Genomic DNA, 24,925 nt, shown 5'->3' with positions numbered 1-24,925 from the left:
ATTTGCTAGAGTGGAATTTAATCAATAGCTAATTCATTAATTCTGGTCCTCGAGTATGTAGGGATTGTTCAGTATAAAAATGACTGGCTGGCTTCAGCTTAGATTGAAATATGGCAAACACTACAGCTGACAGTTTCAGCAGGTGCTGGGCTGAATATGAATTTTGTTTATTTATCCTCCATATAAGAAAAAGCTGGGGAAAAAAAACAATTTGTGTAGACAAGAGAACATTTTAACACATATCTGTCATCAGAGAAAACAGGCATTTCTAGAGTATAGGCTCGTGGGATACCTATGATATAATACAGACTGTGCAGTTTGTCTTTAATTGGAATCATGGTGGGTTTTCCCTCCTCTGAATCAGTTTGGGGGCTGTGTTATTGATGAGAATGCTATAAGATAATGTCTTTGTAGCATTCACAAATAATTGTTTTAAACTTTGCCTCAAGGTGCTGCATTACAGAAATTATAATTTCATCCACCAGTTTAGAAGTCTTTCTATTAGCAGCTCCATTCACACTGTTCAATGAAGGTTATACCACCAGCACCATTATAAATACCTTACTTTTCCACCTCTTACAGTTAATAACTCAGCTTCAGGCTGAAACTTGGCACAAAAGGTCGCAGCCCTGGAATGGTTATTTTATAATGCCAAACTTCAAAGAGAAAACAGTATGGGATGCAATCCTGAAGTCCTAAGTCAGGTTTTGGTTTGTTACATTTCTTGTCTGGGTTTTGAAGTTTTTTTTGTGGGAGGTGGACAGGTTGCATTGGCCATGTTTAGGTAGAAACAAACCCTATAGAAATTAAGTATGCTTTGGGTTTTTTTCTTTTTTTTAGTTAGAACACCAGGGTTTGTCTCTATAGAGAAATATCATGTTTTATTACACAGATTGGAAAGGTCTCTGAGTACATGTATGTGGATGCTAACTTACAGTTTGGGTAGTGGATTCAGTTCTCATGGTATGTTGGAAAATAGTTTGTTCATTCTTTTTCTCTTTGTTCCTTGTAATACAGTATGCCTAGCGTTTTTTCTAAAGACAGTATTTAGTAGCAGCTTTGTTCCTTTCAGAAAAGTGAAGCACAATGTAGATGAACCCTGCAGCAGTTCTGTTCAGTGCTTAATTAAAAGTTTGATGACTCCAAAAAAAGCCATAAACTAGGGAAAATCCTTCACAGCCTCATGCAGAAAAAGTGGGTTCTTTATGCACTTTGAGGGGAACCGAAAACTCTGGTCAGGGTATAATAAAAAATGCAAAGAAGCTCAAGGCATGGGAGAAAAGCTAGGTGAATTCTTTGGTTTGATGCTTAGTATCATCAGGCTTAAGATATTTTCTGTATGAGCTACAGGAATTATTTCAAAATATCATGTTAGTGAGAAAGATTTTAGAACAAATGGATAAAACATATAGCAGTAAATTGTTGGGATGATGATATTTGCTCAGGAGTTCTAAAGGAGCTCAAATATTAAAGTGTCAAACTACTGTGCTTTGTAAAATATCCTTTAAATTGGTCTTGGTACTGGAGGAATGGAAAAAGTGACAATGTAGTGTAGGTTTCTCCAAGGGGGTCTGGGGAGCTAAAGACATGTAAATCTGATTTTTCATACTGGTAAAATGGGCAGAAAGTAAAAAAGCTATAAGAGTAAGGGATTCACAGCTATGTGAATGAACATGAAATGCTGAGGAATATTGTTCTGGAGCCTAGTCTAGCTGACCTATAACAAACTCACATATGCTTAGCTTCACAGAACTTTCCCTAAAGTGTTCAAGACAATGTTCCCATGGATGACAATCCAGTTGCTCTCCCTGCTTTAGTAATGGGGAAAACAAAGCATAGAAAGATTCCTCCAAGGCATCTGTAGCAAAAGCAGAACTGTAATGCAATTTGTCTTTCTGCAGTGTGTCATACCACCTCTCTAATTATGTTAGTACTGCAGTCCATGATACCGCAGGTAGTTAACTCTTGTGCAGTAATGCTGAAGCAGTTGCTCAGTATATGGGTTGTCTCCTGATGAGGAAAGTATTTTATCTGCTGGTCATTAATAGCAGCAGTGTTCCCTATCTTAAGAGTGTCAGGTGAGTGTTGTGGTTTTTCTGTGATATTTTTTAATTCCAGCTCTTGAAAGTAAAGTAATTGAATCTTAGGTTTGCTGTGTCTCTAAGAATTTAGCACTTTCATGTGATGAGACTAACACAACATTCATTCTCAAGACCCAGAAGTGAGGCCTTATTATATTTTAATCTTTGTAACTAAACCTTGACTACTATGTTGAGGAAAAAAATAATGAAGAGTTCTTTTCATGATTTCATGGACAGTTGAAGCTGGTGATTCTTGAAGCAGGCAAAACCTGCTTTTTTTTCCAAAGTCTGGTTTGCCAAAATGTATCTGATGTGATATCAAAACTCTGAAATACTGATATTTTTCATGGATAAAAAAAAAATCTACTTGTAAACATTGGAATGAATTATCGTTGTATGCTTGAGCTGCAGGATTTCAGTTTACTCTGTTGCAGCAGAAGCAAATACACCTTTGTGGTTCCATTTAAAATTTGTCTATCTCCTGGAAGTGCTGCAGTGCCTCATGGACCTTGCAGTGTGAAGCAGTTTGTTTGTGGATCAGCTGCCTTTTCTGGAGAGCTTCATTATTTTTACCACATTGACAGCAATCACTCAGCATCTGAACTATCAGAAGTTACACACACCTGAAGTGAAGTTCTGTCTGGGCAGGAAAGGATTATACTCCACACATCAGGTTTTCTACACTCATCTGTGCCTAGAATTTTTAAGTCTACATCTGTAGTTCAAGCTGTGGGCACTTTCCAGTATAAACACAGTTTGCCAGGGATGGGAAACATCAGAAGGTATAGACATAACTGAAACATTCATAAGATTGTGGAGGAGTTTGCTTATCTGTGGGTTGTTACTGGAAGGTGATGCTGAGTTTTACCTTTCTGGTGCCACTGGTCAGTGAACTCCCATGTCATATAGTATTCTTGTGCAGCTATAGCATTGCACAATACTAGGCTGTGTCCACCCCAAACGTGTGTCTATAAATTGAATAATAATAAAGTGATTGCTTGTTAAAAAAAATACATGCTGAGAGCTGCAGAAAAGGCAAAATGTTCAAATCAGTGCATCAAAACATAAGCCTAATTTGAAATTATCTCAGAGAGAAATGTGACTTGCAAAACTGTAAAAACTAGCACTTCTTTGCAGATATACCTTTGAGGTTCTGAATGAAGCTTGCAAAAACCAAATAATTAAAAAATATGACTGGGAATGCTTACTTTGCTCCTGTGATTTATACTGTGTAAAGACCAGGAGAGAGTTACAACGGCATTTTTAAAGGTTGAAGTAGTACCTTTCTTTTCCTTTTTATCTTTTTTTTGTGAAGGTTATACAATATACTTTCCTGCTTTTATATTTTAAGTTAGGTCCTATCACATTATTTAAATGTATACATATGTATATGTGTGTGAATGAGTGTTCATGAGCATGTGATAGAGTATGTGGTGAATACAAAATACCCATGCACAGAATAGGGAATTAAATCTGTGGTTCAGATGAAGACCTTGGAATGAAAATGGTGACTCTGTAAGTCACCTACGAAGTTATTCCCTCGTAAGTGACATTAATTCCTGTTCTGCAAAGGCTTTTTTGTGGTGTGTATTCCTCTATTTGTACCTCAAGGAAGTGAAATAATTGTTCAGTTATTTTTATTCTGTTAAGATGTCAAAGTTTATCTCAGCAGCTGCTGTTTCACTGTAACATTTTCACTTTAAATTAATGCTAATTTATGATGTCACTGGCATTCTGACAGTGGCAGTGTAATTGGGACATGGAGATTAAGAGGTACTTGAAGCCTAAGTATATACTATGCAATGCTGTTGGTCCTCATGCTGCTCTACACATAGCATTGGGATCACCTTTCTAGCCAAAGAGAGCTGTAGCGGAAGAAATTTGTGTCTTACTCAACATTCCAGAGTGATTATGCAAGAAATTAAGTTTTCATTTGAAATAGCAATGTAAACTGTGTACATTCTAAAAAAGCAAAATTCTGTTTCAAATGTCCTTTTTGCCTTTTTTGTTATAATTGCAATATTAAGTGAAATTTTGGAGCAAATACTTGAAGATTATTTTAGTACTAACCAGGCATGCTACAATTTAACGCAATTCTTCTCTTAAGATACTTTCTTCCTTAAACTGATGGTGGTCTGATATCAAACCAGAAAGTGACAGCAAAATTTTGTTTTATAGACAGTCTATTGTGGGCTGCTGTAGTCATGGTTATGCACTCATAGTTAGAAGTCTTGAGCCCTCTTAAGTGGGATAAACACTTGCATTTTTTACTTCTAATTTTATGTCAATGGGAATATCTAAGCACGGAAGAGAAGTACTGCTTAGTGATGCTGTGATGAGCTCTTTTCTTTCTGTGTTGAAGAACGTGTTTCAAAGTAACTTACACATTTTATATAATGTTTTTGAAGGCAGGGAAAAAGCAAGATAAATGCAGGTCTCCTCTAAATGGTGACTGAGCACAAGCTGCACTAGCAACAGCTCAGAGGGCAGCGGGTGGTCTTTTGCCGCCCAGCTGCTCTTCCTTCACCAGGTTCATGTTTGAATTGCCCTGACAGTAATTCATGTACATGTTTGCTATAGCAAAGAGTAAAATGCTAGTTTATTACACATAAATTTCCAGAAGTATGAATGAGATGTCTTTTAAATAACAACCTTTAAGGATTTTGATTGCATGTGTGATTTGTTCTCCCAAAACTTTTACACCATTTGGTTATCAAAACAGCTGTGAAATTCACCATCCAAAGGAATATTTTGGGCACTTCGAAATATTACACTCTGTGTGAAATAGTATAAAATGGAACTACTATATGCTAGTCCATATCCATAGAAACATAAATGCTTTCAACCATTTAACAAATGTTAATTTTCTGCTTATTGTAGATCTCTTCAAATCAACTGGGCATCACCAGAGCAGCCAAATGGCATTATCCTAGGATATGAACTCTTACGTAAAGCATGGCAGAGGTGTACCCCATCAAAGACTCCAAGGAGCAGCAAAAGTAATAGAATGTGCATCTCATTAGAATGTAAAAAGCATGAAAATATCTGTGGAGAAGTTTGTTATCATCCAGAGCTGAAGGTACATGTATATTCTTAAGTTAGCAATGTAATGAAAAATTACACTTTTAGGAAGAAGCATATAAACCAAGCCTCTAGTTATCAGAGGAAGGGAAGTAGAGGATTCTGCTTCTTTTGCTGTTTTAAAGTCAAGGCTCTGATACATATCTTGAAACATTTTTAAAAGAAATAAAAATGTTTGAGCTCAGTATAGGGATATCTGTGCAAAAATCTCAAGCAGCATATGTGAGTCTCCTGGTGACAAGCAATTCTGTTATCTTAAGCCCGTGAGTGTTGTCATTATTTCTTCTTTCAGAAGAAAGGAACTGGTTAGCATTTATGAAGATGTCTTGCATTAGCACATTGGTTTGGACCAATAGTGCAGTTCTGAAATGAATTCCCAGATTGTTTTCATTTATTACATGCTGGTTCAGAGTAGAAGTGGTTTTAATACATGCAAACTAAATCACTTGCACAAGAAGCTAAGCCAAAACCTGTGTTTCAAAACCCCTTCAAATATGCTCTAGCTCTAGATGGGAAACCTTGTGTTCCCAACCAGCCTGTGCACTAGCTGACTTTACAAGGATGCATCTGAAGTTTTTTACCTTTGCAAAGCTTTGTTCCGTGTGTGTAATGTAGGTGTTGATACCAAGGAATCAGGCTGTATCTGATTCAAAGTAAATCTCACAAGCCACATGTAGCAGGAGTTTGAGTAATGGGACTTCAGTACCAATCTCTTGAATCCACTGATCCAATCCCATTGTGACAAACTGCATAGTTGGTATATATGTATTTAGATCTTAACTCAGCTGGCAAATCTCTATATGTACTTTTGCATCTCCCTTGGAACAATCAGTTTTGCTCAGCTGTGTGTCATAAGTCACACACTGTAACTACTAGAGGAGATTATTTGCCAGCTTAAGTATTCAGGTATCTGTGGAGAACATGATGGTAGTTCATGTGGCTCCTTTGGCAGAAGGTGATTGCATTGGACCGCTTAGAGACCGTAGGAAATTTTCCAGGTGTATGCAGTATTTCAAAACACCAGTAAAACTATAAAGCTCCTCACTGTGTGAGGAGTCAATCCTCAAAGCCTGCATGGCAAATAGCAGTTATTAACATGACCTGCTGTTGGTTCAACCCCCTCCTTGGCTAAATGGTTAATGACCATATTCTCCAGTACAGAAAATCTATTTAGATTCAGCTACAAGTAGGTGGCTGTTACATGACAATGAGGAGCAGCTCTGAATGAGATCCATTGTGATTTGTCAGATATGTTTTTAAATTATGGCTATTTTCATGTTATTCTTCATATGAGTTCCTGTTTAGGGCTAGGATCAATAGTGTAGCAGGAATCTGTAATGGTTTTGTTGACAAATGAGGTAGAAAACTCTTAGTTTGAAAGTAAGATTTAATGTAATGGAATAGTGTCCCTATTTGTCAAAGGCATCATCACATGTTCTGTGACTAAAGTAAACAATATTTATTCATAAGATTCCCTGTCAGACAAGACAGTAATTAAGGGAGCAAGTTATTTGAGGGGTCCAGATTAATATATAAATCTTCCAGCCAACACAGCTTTAGCTTTTGAGTTCCATTGAGAGCAATACTATGCTAAACATATATATTTCTGAAACCTTGCAAGTCAAGTATGGGCATTCCTTTGTTCTAAAACATAAATTTACTTATTTCAGGTTTTTGGCATGGTAGATTTCTCATAGATCTCTGAATGTTTATAAGTTAAATTTGTATTATATTAATTTTAGAAGTTTTCTTCTCCATTTTTGTTTTTTCAGCCTTTGTGCATTTATGGTCTCTTTGAGCTTGGAGAGTGTCCACTTACTTTTATATCTGTCTGACTTTCTGATTTTTTCTAATTAATTTTGCATTATTTTGTTATAATGGTCTCCCTGTATTCTCACAGTCTGTGGTTAGGAGTGGGTGCTATTTGCTAAGTAGTAGCTATATCAAAAATGACCAGACAGTCCACAGGAAACTGAAGCACTCACACATAAAATGACATGGGAGTAATTTTTTTTAATCAATTGATTAGAATACCCCTCCTAGTACTTTGCCTGGTTTGTTACATGTATTCACACTAGTCATCCAGAATGCCTGTAAGAGGTATCTACAGGGCTCCTGGCACATCCATATTTCCCTTAAACTGGAATCTGTGACAGGGACATCATAAGGCCTTATGTGGCAGATCTCTGTCACACAGTTTTAGAATTCACTGCCAGTCTATGCCAGCATTTATGATATTAGAACAGGCTTCCCAAGGAAGCTGTGGAATCTCTGTCCCTGGAATTGTTCACACACCACATAGACAAGGCCCTTAGTGCCATGTTTTAGTGTGGACTTGGCAGTGCTGGGGAACAGTTGGACTTGATGATCTTTTTCCAACCTAGACAGTTCTATGATTCTATGCTAGTATATGTGTTTCCCAGATTCAAGTCTACTGCGCAGAAGTGAGGAAAAGCCACACTGATCAGTGTGTGCTTGTTCTCTAAAGAAAAACTCCCTTCACAATGCTAGCTGCTATTCACAGAATTAGAGAGTCATCCAACAGTTTGGGTTGGAAGTTCCACCCCCCCACCAGGGGCAGGAACACCTTCCACTAGACCAGGATCAAAGCACCATCCAACCTGGCCTACTCACCATATATTAATCACACAGCCAAATACAAAGAAATGCCACTGAGAATTAGATTCTGAGCAATTTAAGTAATATTCAGATCCATAATAATAATTTTTTTGTTGTGAAGTTCTTCACTTTTGCTCAGGTCACTTACTGAACTTCATATACAAGACACAATGAGTCTAATTCTCTTATGACTTCCTTTAATTCAGGAATCTAAGATGAGAGAAAAACCAGGCCTTTTATACAAATATATTTTGGAGATGCATCTCAGGTTGTTTATTAATATGTCTTCATGGATTTTTGGGTTACATTTAGCATCATCAGCTCACTATTGCAAGGCACTGCAGAAAAAGAAGGATGTTATAATTTCTTATTAGATAAGAAATCACCAAAATATGAGCCACTTCATCCATAGAAACCAAAGTGTTTTAGTAATAGGAATATAAGGGTGTATTTTCACAGCACAGCAGAGCAGGATGCAGGTATTCGTCAACTAACTCTGGCTAAGCTGGGTAAGTAACACAGCTATAGCAGAAAGTGCTGAACAGCGTTCAACGTTGCACTGGTGTATGTGTGCTGCATTTGGGACTCAGGTTAGTATCTCTGCATCACACTGTGGTGGGTAAATAAACTAACTTGATCAGAGCTGTCTTGGGAATCTGCAAAGCAGCAAATGACCTTTTCACTACAAGGGATATGTGTACATGCACATTCATGGGATCATGTGGGTCTGATATGAAGCCTAATGTAAACCAAAAAGATTCCTGCTATCCTAAATAATCTTTGCATCAGATCCCTACCTCTTTTTCTAGTCATCTATCTTTCTGCTTCAGCATTAGAAATTGTTGTTATTTTAAGTAAAGCTAGCAGTGCTATGCCTGGTATTCTTACCCTGGTATTTGTAATCAGACATGGAGTTTTGTATCTATAGAACTGTATCCTAATCTATAACATGGAGCTATAATTCTTGAATGCAGAAGGAATTTAGAAAGGGTCTTTTCAGTGTGCAGCTGAGAATACACTCTCATGTATAATTTTGTCAGGTGTTATGTCCTGACAGTAACAAACCTGTTCTGCTTGGGTGTTTCCAAGCTGGCAAAAGTGACAGCCGATTCCTAGGTGTTTTAGTAAGGTGTGATCCACAACTCTACCCATATTTGATGTCTCAGACATAAGCTTCTAGAGTCCATACCATGAGGGCTGCAGAGATGCACCTCAATTAACAAGGGAATGTGCCCTAGCTTCATGTATCAGGGACCATTATATCAGTAGTGATGGGGAAAGCATTCCTGTATTACCCATGTAGCGCTTAAACTGTCCTTCTGCTGTTACTGGCATCCTGAGGTGAACACTGAAAATAATGAGACAGGTACAGTAAAAGAAGTAATTAAAACAGTGCCATAAAGGCCAGTAATTCCTCTGCACAATGGATCATGAGTATGAACATCCACAGTTAAGAGGGTCCTGACTAAAGTGCTAATACAGCTTCAGCTCTTTTTATTTTCAATTGCAACAAACTGTATAAATCTGCAGGTAATGAGCTAATCAAATATAACTCTGATCTTACTATGAAGTACAGGCTTAACTCTTTATTCATTGTAATTAACGTGTACCATTTGTTAAAAACACCAGCAGGACTCTTCCCTTTAAGGAGAGAAGGAGCAAAATAGTGGACTGATAGCTACCCTCAAAAGCACGATTTTCAGGAGTGAAAACTAACATATCTTGACATCAGTGAAGGATATTCCATCAATATTTATGAAAAATTTACTATTAATGCTAGCAATATTTTGCAAATTTTCCAAGTTCCTTCAGGCTTAGGAAACCTTTAAGAAGATCACACTTCATGTACAGTGTGTGTTGTAACACATCTGAAAGACAGAAAATGAAACTCATTTAGTAGAGTAATATATAGTGATTTGTAACAGAATAACAATAATTTCTGCTTATGCATTTTAAGATCTAAGGGTGTTCCAATTACCAAAGAAAACAGCAGTTTGAGAAATGGGTCAGTAAGTACTTGGAAAAAAGGGTGTCTGCATAGAGATAATTTAAATAAAAAAGAATGAACCTTGCTAATTTAAAATATTCCCACTCACATGAGAGCATGATGGATCAATCATTACTCTGGTGTTTGCTCCACAGGCAGAAATTTTTAATGAACTCCTGTAGTTAATAGGAATTCCTTAGAGTGTTTTGTGAATTGCTATTCCACAAAGTGGCTCTGGCAGCAAGCGTTTGACAAGAAGGATAAACATGGCTGCCTAGCACATCTGTTTAGTTGAGTAAATCAGTCCTAGCTCAACTGGCATGTGTCCACAGGGCCAGGTAATATCCTTTAGCGAAGTCTTCAGCAAGCAGAAGGATTGGTGATGACACACTTTTAATTAAAAGAGAATGGTATAGGTAAGTTTGGCGTATTTTTAAAAATTGTTAAAATATTGTGTAATCCTGCCTGCCAGATTTGATATCTCATTACTCTGTGCTAGTGTCATGGCTGACTGGGCCTTTCCCAGGGCCTTTCTTTATGCTCAGCCCTTCCCAGTCTCTGTGCTCCTGGGCCAGATTCCCTCTATGGTCTTGAATGGGAGGAGAACTACAGGGCTGATTTGTGAGTAACTCAGTCTAACAATATTTTTAAGGGCTCCCATGGTAGCTAAGGATGAACATCTTGTATCATCTCCATAGATAGTAAAGATCTTCTGGTTAGCAAGCATATGTCAAGCTTTCAACCTTCTGTACAAGTGTGAGATCTCCAACCTGCCAAAATGATGTTGTCACTGTGTCTGATCACTACGAGGCTTCTACTTTCATCTATATAGTAACACCACCCAGTTGGGACTGTCACTTTTAGATCTAAGAGGATGAGATAATCATAACCTTTTGCCACTATAGCTTTCAATCCATCTGCTTTTCTTCTTTGTCTATTACATAATTTTAGTATTACTTGAATACATTTTGTTTTATAGATTCATGATGCAGGATCCTTGGGCTGAATATCAATGCAAATAGAAACTAACCATCTTTAGAGGACTGCTAAGAAAGTGTTATTTAACAATTTACAGCTGTTTACAGAGGATGATGTGGAGCTACTTAATAATAGCACCAACTACATCAATTGGTAGTGCCAGATGAGAGTCTGAATGTGTTTTAGAGCTAAGTGGAGCCCTTTTTGTAAATTTTCTACAGGGTATTGAGAAATACCAAGGAGCTTAAATAATTTTTAACAAGGAAAAGTAGTGCCTGCTGCCATTGTAAAAAGCCTGGGTGTTCAGCTGGGGATTTTTTGAGGGAATTCAGGAGGAAAAGGAGAGACATCAGTAATAATGCAATCTTACCAACAGTGATCCAAACAGAATGATTTAGAGTTAGTACTAAAATGGCACTCCCAATGTCTGTGTGAAATACACAGAGCAGCTGTTTCTACTGAGGATTCATAAGAGAAGCAGCATTTCTTAAACCTGGAAGCACCACATGGAAAGTAAAATGGTTGCTCAAGCATTTCAGCCTTGATAAAGCCAAAGATGTTTGAGCTTCTTTAGCTAAAAGATGGAACAATGCGAATTTTGGGTGATGTGCATCACTGAAAAGGAAGAAACAGCACAGGCATGACAAATGAAAGCCATGAAAAGAGAAACTGGGCTAGATGATCACAGAGGGAGACACAGTCCCAAGGGGCACACAATCTGGGACCAAGAATGTGTGAGGAACATGGATTTGGCCTCAGATACAGGCAGGTACAGCATTTCCTGACTCTGGTGTCATCTCAAGATCAGGATGCGGCAAAAAGGACAGGACAGAGACCGTTTTTTACAAATGTCAAGAATTGTTGCTAAATGTGATCTACTCTGATGACAGTGGCACAAACTACCTTATTTTGATGTCTTTAAGAATGCCTTTAGATGACTTGGAAATGCAGATAAACTAGGTCATCATCTAAGTTGCTTTGGAGCCAAGTGTAAATGAACTAAAACTCAGCCTGAAGTGCGTGCCAGTCATAAAAAGATATTCAAAAGGTAGGAAGCAGAGAAGAGGTGTAAAGCAGAGTTTTATTTGACATCTTAACTAATGATTTGGAAGAAAGAACAGTAAGTTAATTGAATTCATAGATTGGATTATATTACCAGTGACAAGGTGGACAGCAAAATAATATAATAAGGTCTACAGAGACTCAAAATTCCTGAACAGAAAATTACTAAATTCAGCTACATTGATAGTCTAAAACAGATGCTGAATGAGAATGTGTGCTGGAAAAGCAGAAAGCTGTGTGGCAATTCAAAATGTATAAGGTTATAAGACCTGAAAACATAATGAGAAAACAAGAGCACCTTCTGCCCTATCTCATGTTAACATTGGGTTCCATATTGTTTTTATGTATCTAAATTCTAACTTCAAAACTTAACCTGATACTTCCAAAGGTGATCGTGTAAAGGCCATTCAAAAGTAAATAAAGCATCATTTTTCTGAAGTCAGACAAAAAATCTGTTTCTGATTTAAGAAAAGTATGAATATTTTATTTATAAGCATGTATTTGCATTAACATTGTAAATGTAATACAAGTTAGCTGTCCTGAGCGTAGTGATAGACATTTTTAAATGTTTTTTGTCAGCTAGTAATTAAAATGCCTAGGGAAACAGAAGGTCCTTCAAGAGGAACACTTTCTTTTGTTGCTGCTAAAATGACCTGATTTGGAATGTGGTTCAAGTTAGGGGTGGAAGTGTGCCGTGTCACAAGAAGACAAAGGAGCAACTCTTCTCTAACATCTGTGCTGTCCGGACAACTGCCTTCTTTGTCTAGCTGTAAGAGGCATCCTCCTGGCTAGTACAAGTTGCCCTGAGTGTAGGTTCTGAGTTTAGAGTTTTTACAATGGTTTCCCTGGCTGTTCTCTATGATTTGCTGTGTACATGGTGTGGCATTCCATTGACACAGGAGTAAGTGTACAAATAATTATTTGATTATTCAGGTGTATCATTTTCTCAACAGCACTGTGAAAGAAGCCCACAGTTAAAAGGCCTTTTCAAAGTTCATTTCCATGTAATTTTTTTTTAAAAGAGCCCTTATGTAAATACTGATCTCTTGAGATCACATTGTCTAAAGAACTGTAGTCATAAATAAGTGATCATGTGCTATAAGAAGAAAAATCCAGTTATTTTTATGTGAAAGAAGAACCAAGATCTCATATTGGGGAATACTAATTTTGAGTTTTAAGGGTTTCAGATGACATGTTGTACCATAAATAAATAAATGAGAATTGGGAATAAAAGAAAAGGGTAGGGCGATGGTAAATTATATCTACATAGTGCAGTTTACTCCACATTGAGAGACTCAAACAGCCTGCAAGGCAAATGAAGATGATTCATATTAATGGACTATTTTATTAAGGTGCGTTATGATTGAAGGCCACAAAATAGGAGTATTCTGTCAGATACACACTAGTTTATTGAAGTCTGATAATGCTGGAGGGCACAGGATTTTAGCCAAGTTACATTTTATTTGACTGCAGTCATATTAGTGTCCGTACTAGGATGTTGTACACGTTTTTGTATATGTTGTTTTGCTACAGAACATATTATGTTCTGTTTAACAGATACTGCCTTACAGCTATTTTTTTTAACTACTTCTAGGTATGCTGTAATGGGATTCTGCACGACAATAAACCTGGCTTCCAATGCTGTGAGGACAAGTACATTCCATTTATTCTGAATTCACCAGGGGTTTGCTGTGGTGGTCAGGTACATGCTGTGCAACCAAAACATCTGTGCTGTGGTGGTTATTACACTAAGGTATCAGTAGGTAAGAGACAACTCCTTTCCAGTGCTTGAAAGAAACAAAACAGCAAAGTTATGTGTCTGTTAAACCAAAGGGAATGAAAACGTAGCAATAAATGTGAGATTTATCAAGATTCCTAGGTGTCTTTGAGACTTGTGTTCAATGGGATAAGCAGAGAAAATCGCACTGACTTTGTCTTCGAAATGTGGTATGTTCTATTTATACAAGAAAGACTTAACTGATGAAGCCTAGTGATTTGGCCATTTCTCAGAGAACTAATTTATGCCAAACTATACTTAATTGCAGTAAGTGATGCATAATGGGGAGGGCAGTTCTGCTTAACAGGAACACCATCAGGCAATTTAGTGGTGCAGTTTAGTTCTCTGATTGGCTTGACTTGACCCCATGTGATTTTCCCTAGCCATTTCTTTTTCTGGAACACTTGTTTGGGATATTACAGATTACATCACTTCTACTTCTTTCTACATTGTCTACTCTTTGTTTCTAGCAGTGTTACAGATCAAATTATACATCCCACATATATTATCTTGGATGGAAATTTATCCTTTCCATAAGGCTGGCCATACGTTTATGCTCAGAACTGTTTGGGAAGTTTGCCAAAACTCTTTCTGTCCTATTGTCTACTGTTCAGTTTTCCAGTTTGTTGAAGTCTTTTTGACATGGAGCGGGGAGGAAAACGGGGGAGGAGAGCCCGTTCAGGGGGCAGTGTTCAGAGCATATATCTCTTTGTAGGCAATTGTGAGGTCAGGAGCTAAAACGCCTCCATTACTCATGCACTGGCACACATTTCCTCAGCTCAGAAATGCTTGAATTTTTGCCAACACATTCAGCACATCCCAAGTTCTGATCCTTGGAAAAGTAATTCATATATCACAATATTAGAATACCTTCCATGATGTCACCAGAAAAATGCTATCACATGGAAGAACCAGAAAAGAGAATTCTACTGGCCTCATTAATCTCAATGTACTGAAATGGAGAGATTATACTGTGACCTCTGTCCCCATCCAGTGGTCTGTGTTAACTAGCTCAATGTTGTTTACATCAAGAAAGAAAAGAACAGTGAAACAAAATGTCTTATGTCTGAAAATACTTCTTGCTCAGTCAGCAGCCCACAGGCATGAATAACAAGGAACGTTTGAACATGATTTTAAACTCACTCTTGCCACATTCTCTTTTTCCATCCTCTAAAGGGCAGGAACATGAACAATGTTGGTCACTTTTTTCTTTTTTATTTTTATAAATATGCTAATAACTGCAAGCTAAATGTTAATGTAGGTCACTTTTTGATAAGGATAACAATTAGCTGGTAAGACTGCATGGTAGCTTTCAGAGAGAGAATGTTTTCAAGCCTAGCTTGGAATGGATCCCATTTTGAAAGGTTAATGAGAAGGTTACTGATCCTTTGTGTCTTATGTCTAATAGTTCTTTTTAAAAAAAAGGTTTAACTTCCAATAGATGTAAGCTACATTCTGTATTTTAATACTTTCTCTGTGTAGCAACTAAATTAGATTCTGAAGAATGCAGGAAAATATGCTGAAGTATCTAAATAGATTATATCTATTATGCTCTAAAAAATTGGTCTCATCTTTTTTTGTTTATTATGGACTTTATTTGATAAAGTTATTTATACAGGAAACTCTCTAAGCATACATATTTCCCAGATGTTGTTTGGCCAGCTTGATAGCTGTAGATGTACTGAAGCACACTGGGCTGAAGGCATGAAGATTACAAATTAGGAAGGCAGAAATCTCAGTTTCTGAAACAGTAGCACACAAAGAAGTGCAAACATCCATCCCAGAATTAAAATGGGAGGAGAGCTTCTTAAAGCACAGCAGAGCAAATAATGCTACTACCATCCAGGCACCGCTTTGGTGAGGAATGTGGGGGAAAGGAAGGCAGCATCCTCCCTCAGCTGTTACACTTGCACCACATGTTTATTCCCAAGAAAAGCTGCATTGGGTTTAGGGATGGCTCCCTGTCTGTAATCCCCAGCCTTTCAGAACAAAAGGACTTCAGATATTACTTTTGATGAGAAAAAATTAGTTTTAAGCATCAAACACATTTATTAACAATAAGGAATGAAAATACTTTAATCACCTCTGTTATCCATCTTCAACAGCAGGAAAAAAAGCCTTACTCCTTCCAACTGACTTTTGAGCCACAGAAAGCAGTGCAACACAGAAGAGTAATAGGAAATTCTAACTTTCAGAACACTGGATCAGCTCAAGTGCAGACACTAGTAAATGAAAATTATTGCCATTTATCATAGTTTTTGCATCCTTTATGGCAGTATCTATGCTCTTCATACATCACAGTTTATCCCTGGCCCAGCCCAGCCCACCTATAGTGTTGGCATTATTGGCATATCCTAAAGCCTTCTCCTGCAAAAGCTTGTGCGTTTGTTTAAGTAGCTGCCGAGCCCACTGATTGTGATGGTGGTTTCTAATTTTTAAAGTGAGTTTAATCCTTAAGTTCTTTGGGAGATGAAGTACTGAGTAACACTGAAAAACTCCTTAAGTGGTGTGAATTCGTTCTTCAAAGCAAGTTTGGAGTGACTCCAGACAGACCAGAAGGTTGTGTTGCCATTCAGCGAGACCTGGACAGGCTGGAGAGTTGGAGAGGGAGAAACTTGATGAAATTCAACAAGGGCAAGTGTAGAGTCTTGCATCTGGGGAAGAACAACCCCATGTACCAGTACAGGTTGGGGGTTGACCTGCTGGAAAGGAGTGAAGGGGAAAGGGACCTGGGGATCCTGGTGGATAGGAGGATGACCATGAGCCAGCAATGTGCACTTGTGGCCAAGAAGACAAATGGCATCCTAGGGTGCATTAGAAAGGGTGTGGTTAGTAGGGCAAGAGAGGTTCTCCTCTCCCTCCACTCTGCCTTGGTGAGGCCGCATCTGGAATATTGCGTCCAGTTCTGGGCCCCTCAGTTCAAGAAGGACAGGGAATTGCTTGAAAGAGTTCAGCACAGAGCCACAAAGATGATGAAGGGAGTGGAACACCTCCCTTATGAGGAGAGGCTGAGGGAGCTGGGCCTCTTTAGCTTGGAGGAGAGGAGACTGAGGGGTGACCTCATCAGTGTTTACAAATATGCAAAGGGTGGGTGTCAGGATGATGGAGTTAGGATTTTTTCAGTGATATCCAGTGATAGGACAAGGGGCAATGGGTGTAAACTGGAGCATAGGAGGTTCCACGTTAACACCAGGAAGAACTTCTTTACTGTAAGAGTGACAGAGCACTGGAACAGGTTGCCCAGGGGGGTTGTGGAGTCTCCTACATTGGAGATATTCAAGGCCTGCCTGGACAAGTTCCTGTGTGATGTACTCTAGGTTACCCTGCTCTTGCAGGGGGGTTGGACTAGATGATCTTTTGAGGTCCCTTCCAACCCTTGGGATTCTGTGATCACCTGCTACAAGCTCAGGAGCATTGCATCCCAACTAGAAGGAAGTGCTGCAGGAGGTCCAGGAGACCTCCTTGGGTGGATAAGGAGCTGCTGAGGAAACTTAGAGGGAAAAAAAGAAGCTTATACAAGGTGGAAACAAGGACAGGTGGCCTGGAGAGAATACAGGGATGTTGTCCAGGAACCTAGGGACCAGATTAGGAAAGCTAAGGCCCAGTTAGAATTAAACTTGGCAAGGGATGTTAAGGATAACAGGAAGGGATTTTATAGGTATGTAGCTTCTAAAAAACAGACTAGGGACAACGTAGGCCCCCTCCGGAAGATATCGGGAGAACTGGCTACTCTGGATTTGGAGAAGGCTGAGGTTCTTAATGACTTCTTTGCCTCAGTCTTCACTGGCAAAGGCTCTGACCACACCACCAAAGCCTTGGAAGGCAGATGCCAGGACTGTGAGAATGAAGACCTTGGGCCCACTGTAGGAGAGGATCTGGTTCAAGGCCATCTTAAGAACCTAACGTGCACAAGTCCATGGGACCTGATGAAATCCATCTGCAGGTCCTGAAGGAGCTGGCGAATGAAGTTGCAAAGCCACTGGCCATCATATTTGAAACATCATGGCAGACAGGTGAAGTTCCCAATGAATGGAAAGAGGGAAATATAACCTCCATTTTCAAGAAGGGAAAATGGATGCCCCAGGGAATTGCAGACCAGTCAGTCTCACCTCTGTGCCTGGCAAAATCTTGGAGCAGATTCTCCTGGAAGGCATGCTGAGGCACATGAAAAACAACAAGGTGCTTGGTGACAGCCAGCATGGCTTCACTAAGGGGAAATCCTGCCTGACCAATTTGGTAACCTTCTATGATGGGGCTACAGCAATGATGGACAGGGGCAGAGCAGTTGACATCATCTACCTGGACTTGTGGAAAGCATTTGATACTGTCTTGCATGACATCCTTGTGTAAGCTGGAGAGACATCAGTTTGATAGATGGACCACTCAGTGGATAAAGAACTGGCTGAATGGCCACACGCAAGGAGTTGTGGTCAGTGACTCAGTGTCCGGCTGGAGATCAGTAAAAAGTGGTGTCCCTCAGGGTTCAGTGTTGGGACTGATCTTGTTCAACATCTTTGTTGCTGACATGGACAGTGGGATTGAGTGTGCCCTCAGCAAGTTTGCCAATGACACCAAGCTGTGTGGTTCGGTTGATACGCTGGAGGGAAGGAATGCCATCCAGAGGGACCTTGACACACTTGTGAGGTGGGCTGATGCCAGCCTCATGAAGTTTAACCATGACAAGTTCAGGGTCCTACACCTGAGTTGGAGCAATCCCAGGCTCAGCTACAAGCTGGGCAAAAAGGAAATTCAGTGCAGCCTTGCGGAGAAGGACTTGGGGGTGTTAGTCAATGAGAAAATGAACATGAGCCAGCTTCAGTGTGCACTCACAGCCCAGAAAGCCAACCGTATGCTGGGATGCATCAAGAGGAGTGTGACCAGCAGGTGGGAGAAGATGATCCTGCCCCTCTACTCTGCTCTTGTGAGACCTCACTTGGAGTATGGTGTTCAGTTCTGGTGACCTCAATATAAAAAGGACATGGAACTGCTGGAACAAGTCCAGAGGAGGCCACGAGGATGATCAGGGGACTGGAGCACCTCCCATATGAAGACAGGCTGAGAAAGTTGGGGTTGTTCAGCCTGGAGAAGAGAAGGCTGCGTGGAGACCTCATAGAAGTCATCCAGTATCTGAAGGGGGCCTACAAGGATGCTGGTGAGGGAATCTTCATTAGGGACTGTAGTGAGAGGACAAGGGGTAATGGGTTGAAACTTAAGCAGCAGAGGTTTAGATTGGACATAAGGAAGAAATTCTTTACTGTTAGGGTGTTGAGGTACTGGAATGGGTTGCCAGGGAGGTTGTGAATGCTCCATCACTGGCAGTGTTCAAGACCAGGTTGGATGAAGCCTTGGGTGACATGGTTTATTGTGGGGTGTCCCTTCCCATGGCAGGGGGTTTGGAACTAGATGATCTTGAGGTCCTTTCCAACCCTAATTATTCTATGATTCTATGATTCTATGACTGTAGTGACAGGACAAAGGGTGATGGGTTCAAACTTAAACAGGGGAAGTTTAGATTGGATATAAGGAAGAAATTCTTTACTGTAAGGGTTTTGAGGTGCTGGAATTGGTTGCCCAGGTAGGTTGTGAATGCTCCATCCCTGGCAGTGTTCAAGGCCAAGTTTCACAGAGCTTTGGGTGACATGGTTTAGTGTGAGGTGTCCCTGCCCATGGCAGGGTGGGTTGGAACTAGATGATCATTTCCAACCCTAATTATTCTGTGATTCTATGATTTTGGAAGAGGCAAGGAATTTTTCTTGCTAAGAAGCAGGCTGGCTGTTCTGCTAATCATAGCAAGAGCAAACTCTCTTTATTATGTAGCTGCCTCCACTTAAATGTTTTCAGTTGTACAATTATCATATGTACAGAAAGTATTTTTTTGCTCTCTTAGTTTGTCTTTGTCATGCTTGTATTTGGATATCATACAAAGTCTTGGCCCTGAACTCATGAATATGTGTTTCTTTAATTATTATTGCAAATGCTATAATACTTTCATAGCATTCTGATATACTGATTCCTTTCCTTCAAGTGGAATATTTTGTACATGAAGCTTCTAGTGTGTGAAACCAAACTTGTTGCTGTCAGAGGAAAGCCTCTCAGGGATTCGAGGAGCAATAAATGCATAAAGTTTTTAATTGTATCCTTAATTTGACAGGAGAAGTGTGTTGCCCTAATGAAGAGCAAAACAGAGTTTCAATTGGAGTTGGTGACTCTTGTTGCCAGGGAATTCCTTACTCCATATCGGGCAATCAAATCTGCTGTGGTGGAGCCCTCCATGACAGTTTCAATCAGCAGTGCTGTGGTGGAGAAGTCATTAGCACAGATTTGGTCTGTTGTGGTGATGAAGAAAAAGGGACTGCACATAGACCTGTCACAGGTACGTGATAAGTTTTCAAGAAAGTCAGTCTTCATCTTTCTAAATCTCTTCTGTCATCAACCATTCAGCAGTGACACACTCAGATTTAAGGTGTGTGTGCTGATTTGTTGAAATGGTGTTGGATTTTACTCGCCTGTTCTGATAGACTGCAAAATGGTGAGCTTTCAATAACCCTTCTTCACCTTCATCCAAAGGCTGCAGGGGATGGAGACACCAGAAAAATTCAAAAGGAGTACATGATCTTTCATTATGCCAGTCAGAAAACAGGAACAGTCTCCTCTCAGTGAGTAGAGCAGAGGTTTGACTTAGCTGCCTTGTGTGCTGCCATGCATTCTACTGCAGGAATTTTCCATTCGCTCCAGAGATGTGGGGTTAGTCACCTAGAAACTGAAGATTGCCATGCTGTCTACTTGGTGGTCTATGTCCCTTCACTTGTGCATCTACATAGGAATAAGCTATTGCAGTTGAAAATTAACAAAACTTAATCCCTAGCACTAGACATGTGCTTATATGGTATATCCCATTAATCTCTTGCATACCACAGGAAATTAATCCATCATTCAGAGGTACAATCTGAACCCTACTTCCTCATAAAGCACTTTGTGACTAGCTGGTGACAGAGATTGGAGGTATTATTACAAACCCTATTCAGGTGTTTTCATGTATCTTTTCTTTCCACAGTTATTAGACAAATTATGTATCATCAGCCTTAGGCTTTCTCAGCCTGACAAAAAGGCTTCAGAAACAATTGCAGTCTCAAAGGGGAGCCTTATTTCAAAACAGAAATAATGAAGGTTTAGTACCCAGTTCTGCTTGGTGTACAAAGAAGAGTGATGCAGTGCTTTCTGTATATGCCAGTTTGAACCTCTAGTTATACAACTAAAGATCTTTATATATAGCTAAGAGTCCATATCTGAAGGCTGAACTCCTCATTTCCCCATAAATGAGCTTTATCTTCAGTTTTCTTTTTTTACATTCACTGGATCCTTCAGCTGCTGTGGTATTAGAAATGTTCTAGTTCTGAATTGACTCCCAGGAAAGGGTGATCAGAAGAGACATTGCAAAAACATTCTGGGGTCTGTCTACTATCCTTCCCTTCCAGTGGTGACTCATGGATTGAACAGCACTGCTTGCATGATTTTAACTCACCCTTACTGTGATCCCTAATTGTGCGTGATCTCCAGCATCTACACAAGCTCACAACATCAGCTCTGAACAAGGCCCTCTTGCATAGCCACACATTGTGTGGCTGCCACAAGACAGGGATGGCTCATAAAACATCTCTTTATGTACTTTATTGCTTAAACTCTTTTATTTGCCTGCAGGAGCCCTTTAACAAAATCACATTGAATTGACTTTCTCACACCAAATCAAATCTCCCTGGTCCCAGTTCAGTTGTCTTTGTCAATATGTATTTTATAAATGGAGTGAATTAACAGATGCTGTTGGAACAGAACTGCTGGGGTAGCGTTTATGTTTTTACTACTCTCTCTGGGCAGATGAGTTGTGTAGGAGTGTAATACAGGTATCTTGGGATGAAAGTTATGTTCTTTATTTCAGTACATATAAATTGTTAACATTTTTTTTTCTTACATATATATATTTAGAAAACCTTTCTATCCTTCTTTTTAAAATGTGTTTAGCCTATAGCACTCTATCATTTACACAATTCTTCATGAGAATGGGTCAGGATGACATTTTTTTTGGCTATTATAGAAAAAAAACTGCTTTTTCATCACTTACAGGTTTTCTATGAGGACTTTATGCTGTGAGCCAGCATGCAGCTGAACACAAATACAGGTTTGAAAGATGAATTAGTGCCATAGTTGAAATGAGTTGGTATTCTTTTGCATTAAGCATAGAATAGATTATGGTTCCTTATTATATTGTATGCATCATGCTCAATATGTTTTTCTTAATTTCTTAGAGTAATTCAGCCTGGCTAAATGCATCATGAAAATGCACAAGCTAGGCACAAAAATATACCAGCTCCCTATCCCTATTATTATAATGATTCTAATGGAAAAAATACTCTCACATTAAAATATAATTTACTTATCATTATCAAATACATAAGTAGAATTTTGCAAGAATATGGTAGCTGGAAATCTGATCTCAATGCCTAGAAAGGGAAGAGGTATCAGGGTGGCTTTATGCAAAAGCGAAAAGTGCTTCTGAAGCTCATTTTGGTAGTTGGCAGTGAATGACATGTTGAAAATATAATGACAATTTAAAGCTTTTTGGGGAGAGTTTTAATCATACAGAAAAAAACATGATCACTAAACATGCAAACCTTATTTTGTTGCACAACCAGTTTGAAAGCAACATGTGTCTGCCCAATCTAGACCAGGTTTGCGCTGAATGTTTTTTAAGGGCTTGAATCATAGAACTTTTTCTTGTGCCATTATATAAATTTTTTCAGAGTATGTCCTGCAAAAGGAGATGTCTTGTTCATCTCACATTACTCTTTTAATTGCCAGTTTCTTAGGTTTTCTTTTTCACCCCTTATTGGGCTAATTTAGTGGGGTGACCATAGAGACATCTACCGGCAAAGGCTGGCAATGATGCCATTGTATACACACATCCCCATGGCTGCACTGTGATTGTTAGAGTTGTCCGTTTCTGTCTATAAAGGATAATGTCAACTAAACCCACTCTTGGATTTTCTCTTAAAGAAAAAATAAAATAAAGCTAGTAAAATGCCACAATCCTGACATCCCAGACTTATGCTTTGTACTGTTGTGGTTCCTGATCTGTAATAGCTGCGATACTCAAGTGTAAGCCAAGGATTTTTGGAGTAGTGTGCAGTGTACACTGGCTCTGTATTTTGCTGATCCTCTAGTCTGGCTCCAAAAGCTAAGCCTTTTAATACTCATTTTTTCCCTTTTGAAAGCATTGGTTTTGCAGATTTACTAAATTAGTAATTCATCACTCAGCTCTGTTTGTAAATTTTTTCAGTTGCTGGGGATGAGCATGAAATAATTGTTGACAGAAATCACTGTTAGCAGGAAGTGTCTTTTCCAGCCCATGGATTTTCTTTTTGCTGTAATGCATTATGTGTCTATGAAACATACACATACAAAACATGACAGATGCATTCCAGCTGATTTATAAACAAACCATTTGTATTTTGGTATTTTGCTGAATTCAGCAAGGGTTTGTAGGAATTTCTAGATCCTTAAGCAAATTGAATAAAGCAATTTTCAGAAGGCAAATCAATCCATCAATATTACACGGTTCTATTTTGGGGTTGTGTTTTTTCAGTTTTGTTTGTTTGTTTTGAGCATATTTAAAATTGTACCTTTGAGGTGTCAAGGTTCAGGAGTCAAGTGCTACATGTGATAAATTAAGCAAAGGTCAGAGGCTATGCAATGCAGTTTCAGAAGATTGTCTACCTCTGCCTTTGCAGCTCATTCATGCTGAAGTGATGCACTATGGGAATTACTACCAAACTCTGCTCTGCAACATCTGCTCTCCCTAAGTGAGTTAGTGCACGTCAGACATCTTTATGTCAGAATATTGCAGTGATGGATGCAGTCTTCAGAAAATGCTGCATAAAAATCTGGTGTGCTGTTCTGGCCATTAAGTGAAATTACTATTTAAATTAATGGCGCTGTCACAGTTTATCTGTGCAAGGAATGAACGCTGATTAGGGTATTAAGTAATTAGCAATTTATCACACTGGAACAAGGTTGATAATAATTAAAGAAGTAATGGTTTACCAAAGAAACTAGAAAGGGAGTCACTTCTTGTTATGTGAGTGAAATCTTGGCTGAAAAAATTAATTCAGTTAAACAAAGATGAGGTTCGCTGGGAAAGAATACAGCTTTGTTTCAATAAGAAAACAGTTCATTATCAGCATTTTAGTTTGCGTGTCAAAAGTCTCTTGGGGCGGAGTTGCTTGTTAGTATTGAATTGAGTCATTTTCTGCATTAATTCCATACTTAAAATTGGTAGAATCCTAGGACAATTTGGAAAAAGGGTGTGATGAGGAGGAAGTATTTACCTTTTTGAGAGCTGGTGATCATGGTTTGATTGCTGTGAATAGAACCAGCCCTGAAAAAAGGGAAGGTATGTAAGTAACATCACCATTTTCAGTCATTCCAATGACTTCAATGAAATGCTCTGAATGCTTTACCAGGATCGAGCTCTTAAAGAGTAACTTTCATTATGTATGACTTCCTAAGAGAGATTTGCTGCAGTAAATGGCAGTGAGACAAGTGGCCACTTTTGCATAGGCTTTAAATGCCTCCATACTACAGAAAAACTATGCAAAGACAAACTACATTATAGATGTAACAGTATATTACAGCCCTGGTTCTTCATGTGTTATCTTTCTAGCTGAATTAGTAACAACATTGATTTCATTGTCAGTTATAGAGCTGTTTGTAGCATTTGGTTCACAATTAAAATGTACCCCATTCTTTACATGGTGTGGGGTTCAACACCAGTATTTCACAGGTGCAGAGTGATTCATGTGAATACATATATTTTATATATGTATAAATGAACAGCTTTTAATTTTATAATAAAGTTATTAAAAAATAAAATTATATTTAGATATCAACTTCTCACACAACAGTTCTTTGTATTTGCTGTGGATATTTGGCATGTCGCCTATTCAGTTCTACATATCTGGTATGAACCCCCGCTTTAAAATATAAAGTAAGACATGAAACATTCTGGAATGCTCAGATGCACTATTGGAAGACTGCCCAGGTGAGGGGGGGGATGAATGAGACCTGATTGGAAAGTACATGGAGAAGCTTTCCCACTTTCCACATTTCTAAAAGGAAATTTTCATCAACAGTCTGTCTTGGCCCTTTTGTACACAGCACTTTGCTATGGTATTTCATAGCACAGGTTCTTCCAGAAGTTCAGCAGTGGTGTAAGTTGATGGTAGTGGATCCCTGTTTATTCCTCTAATTCTTGATTGTTTTCAGTAGGTCTGGAAGTCAGGACGCTTG

General features: G+C 38.9%; 1 protein-coding gene across 1 annotated transcript in view; it reads left to right on the top strand.

The window, feature by feature from the left end:
• Window positions 1–24,925, top strand: part of USH2A (usherin) — a 375,630-nt gene that overhangs the window by 262,262 nt on the left and 88,443 nt on the right. Inside the window, exons 47-49 of the mRNA XM_034060823.1 lie at window positions 4,962–5,160; window positions 13,403–13,571; window positions 19,737–19,958. Coding sequence (XP_033916714.1) covers window positions 4,962–5,160; window positions 13,403–13,571; window positions 19,737–19,958 — 590 coding nt within the window. The remainder of the gene's footprint in view (window positions 1–4,961; window positions 5,161–13,402; window positions 13,572–19,736; window positions 19,959–24,925) is intronic.

This window comes from Melopsittacus undulatus, chromosome 3, assembly GCF_012275295.1.
Source record: "Melopsittacus undulatus isolate bMelUnd1 chromosome 3, bMelUnd1.mat.Z, whole genome shotgun sequence".
In the NCBI taxonomy this organism is placed as follows: domain Eukaryota; kingdom Metazoa; phylum Chordata; class Aves; order Psittaciformes; family Psittaculidae; genus Melopsittacus; species Melopsittacus undulatus.
The sequence above is the reverse complement of the archived record's forward strand: the minus strand, read 5'-3'. Positions and strand labels throughout refer to the sequence as shown.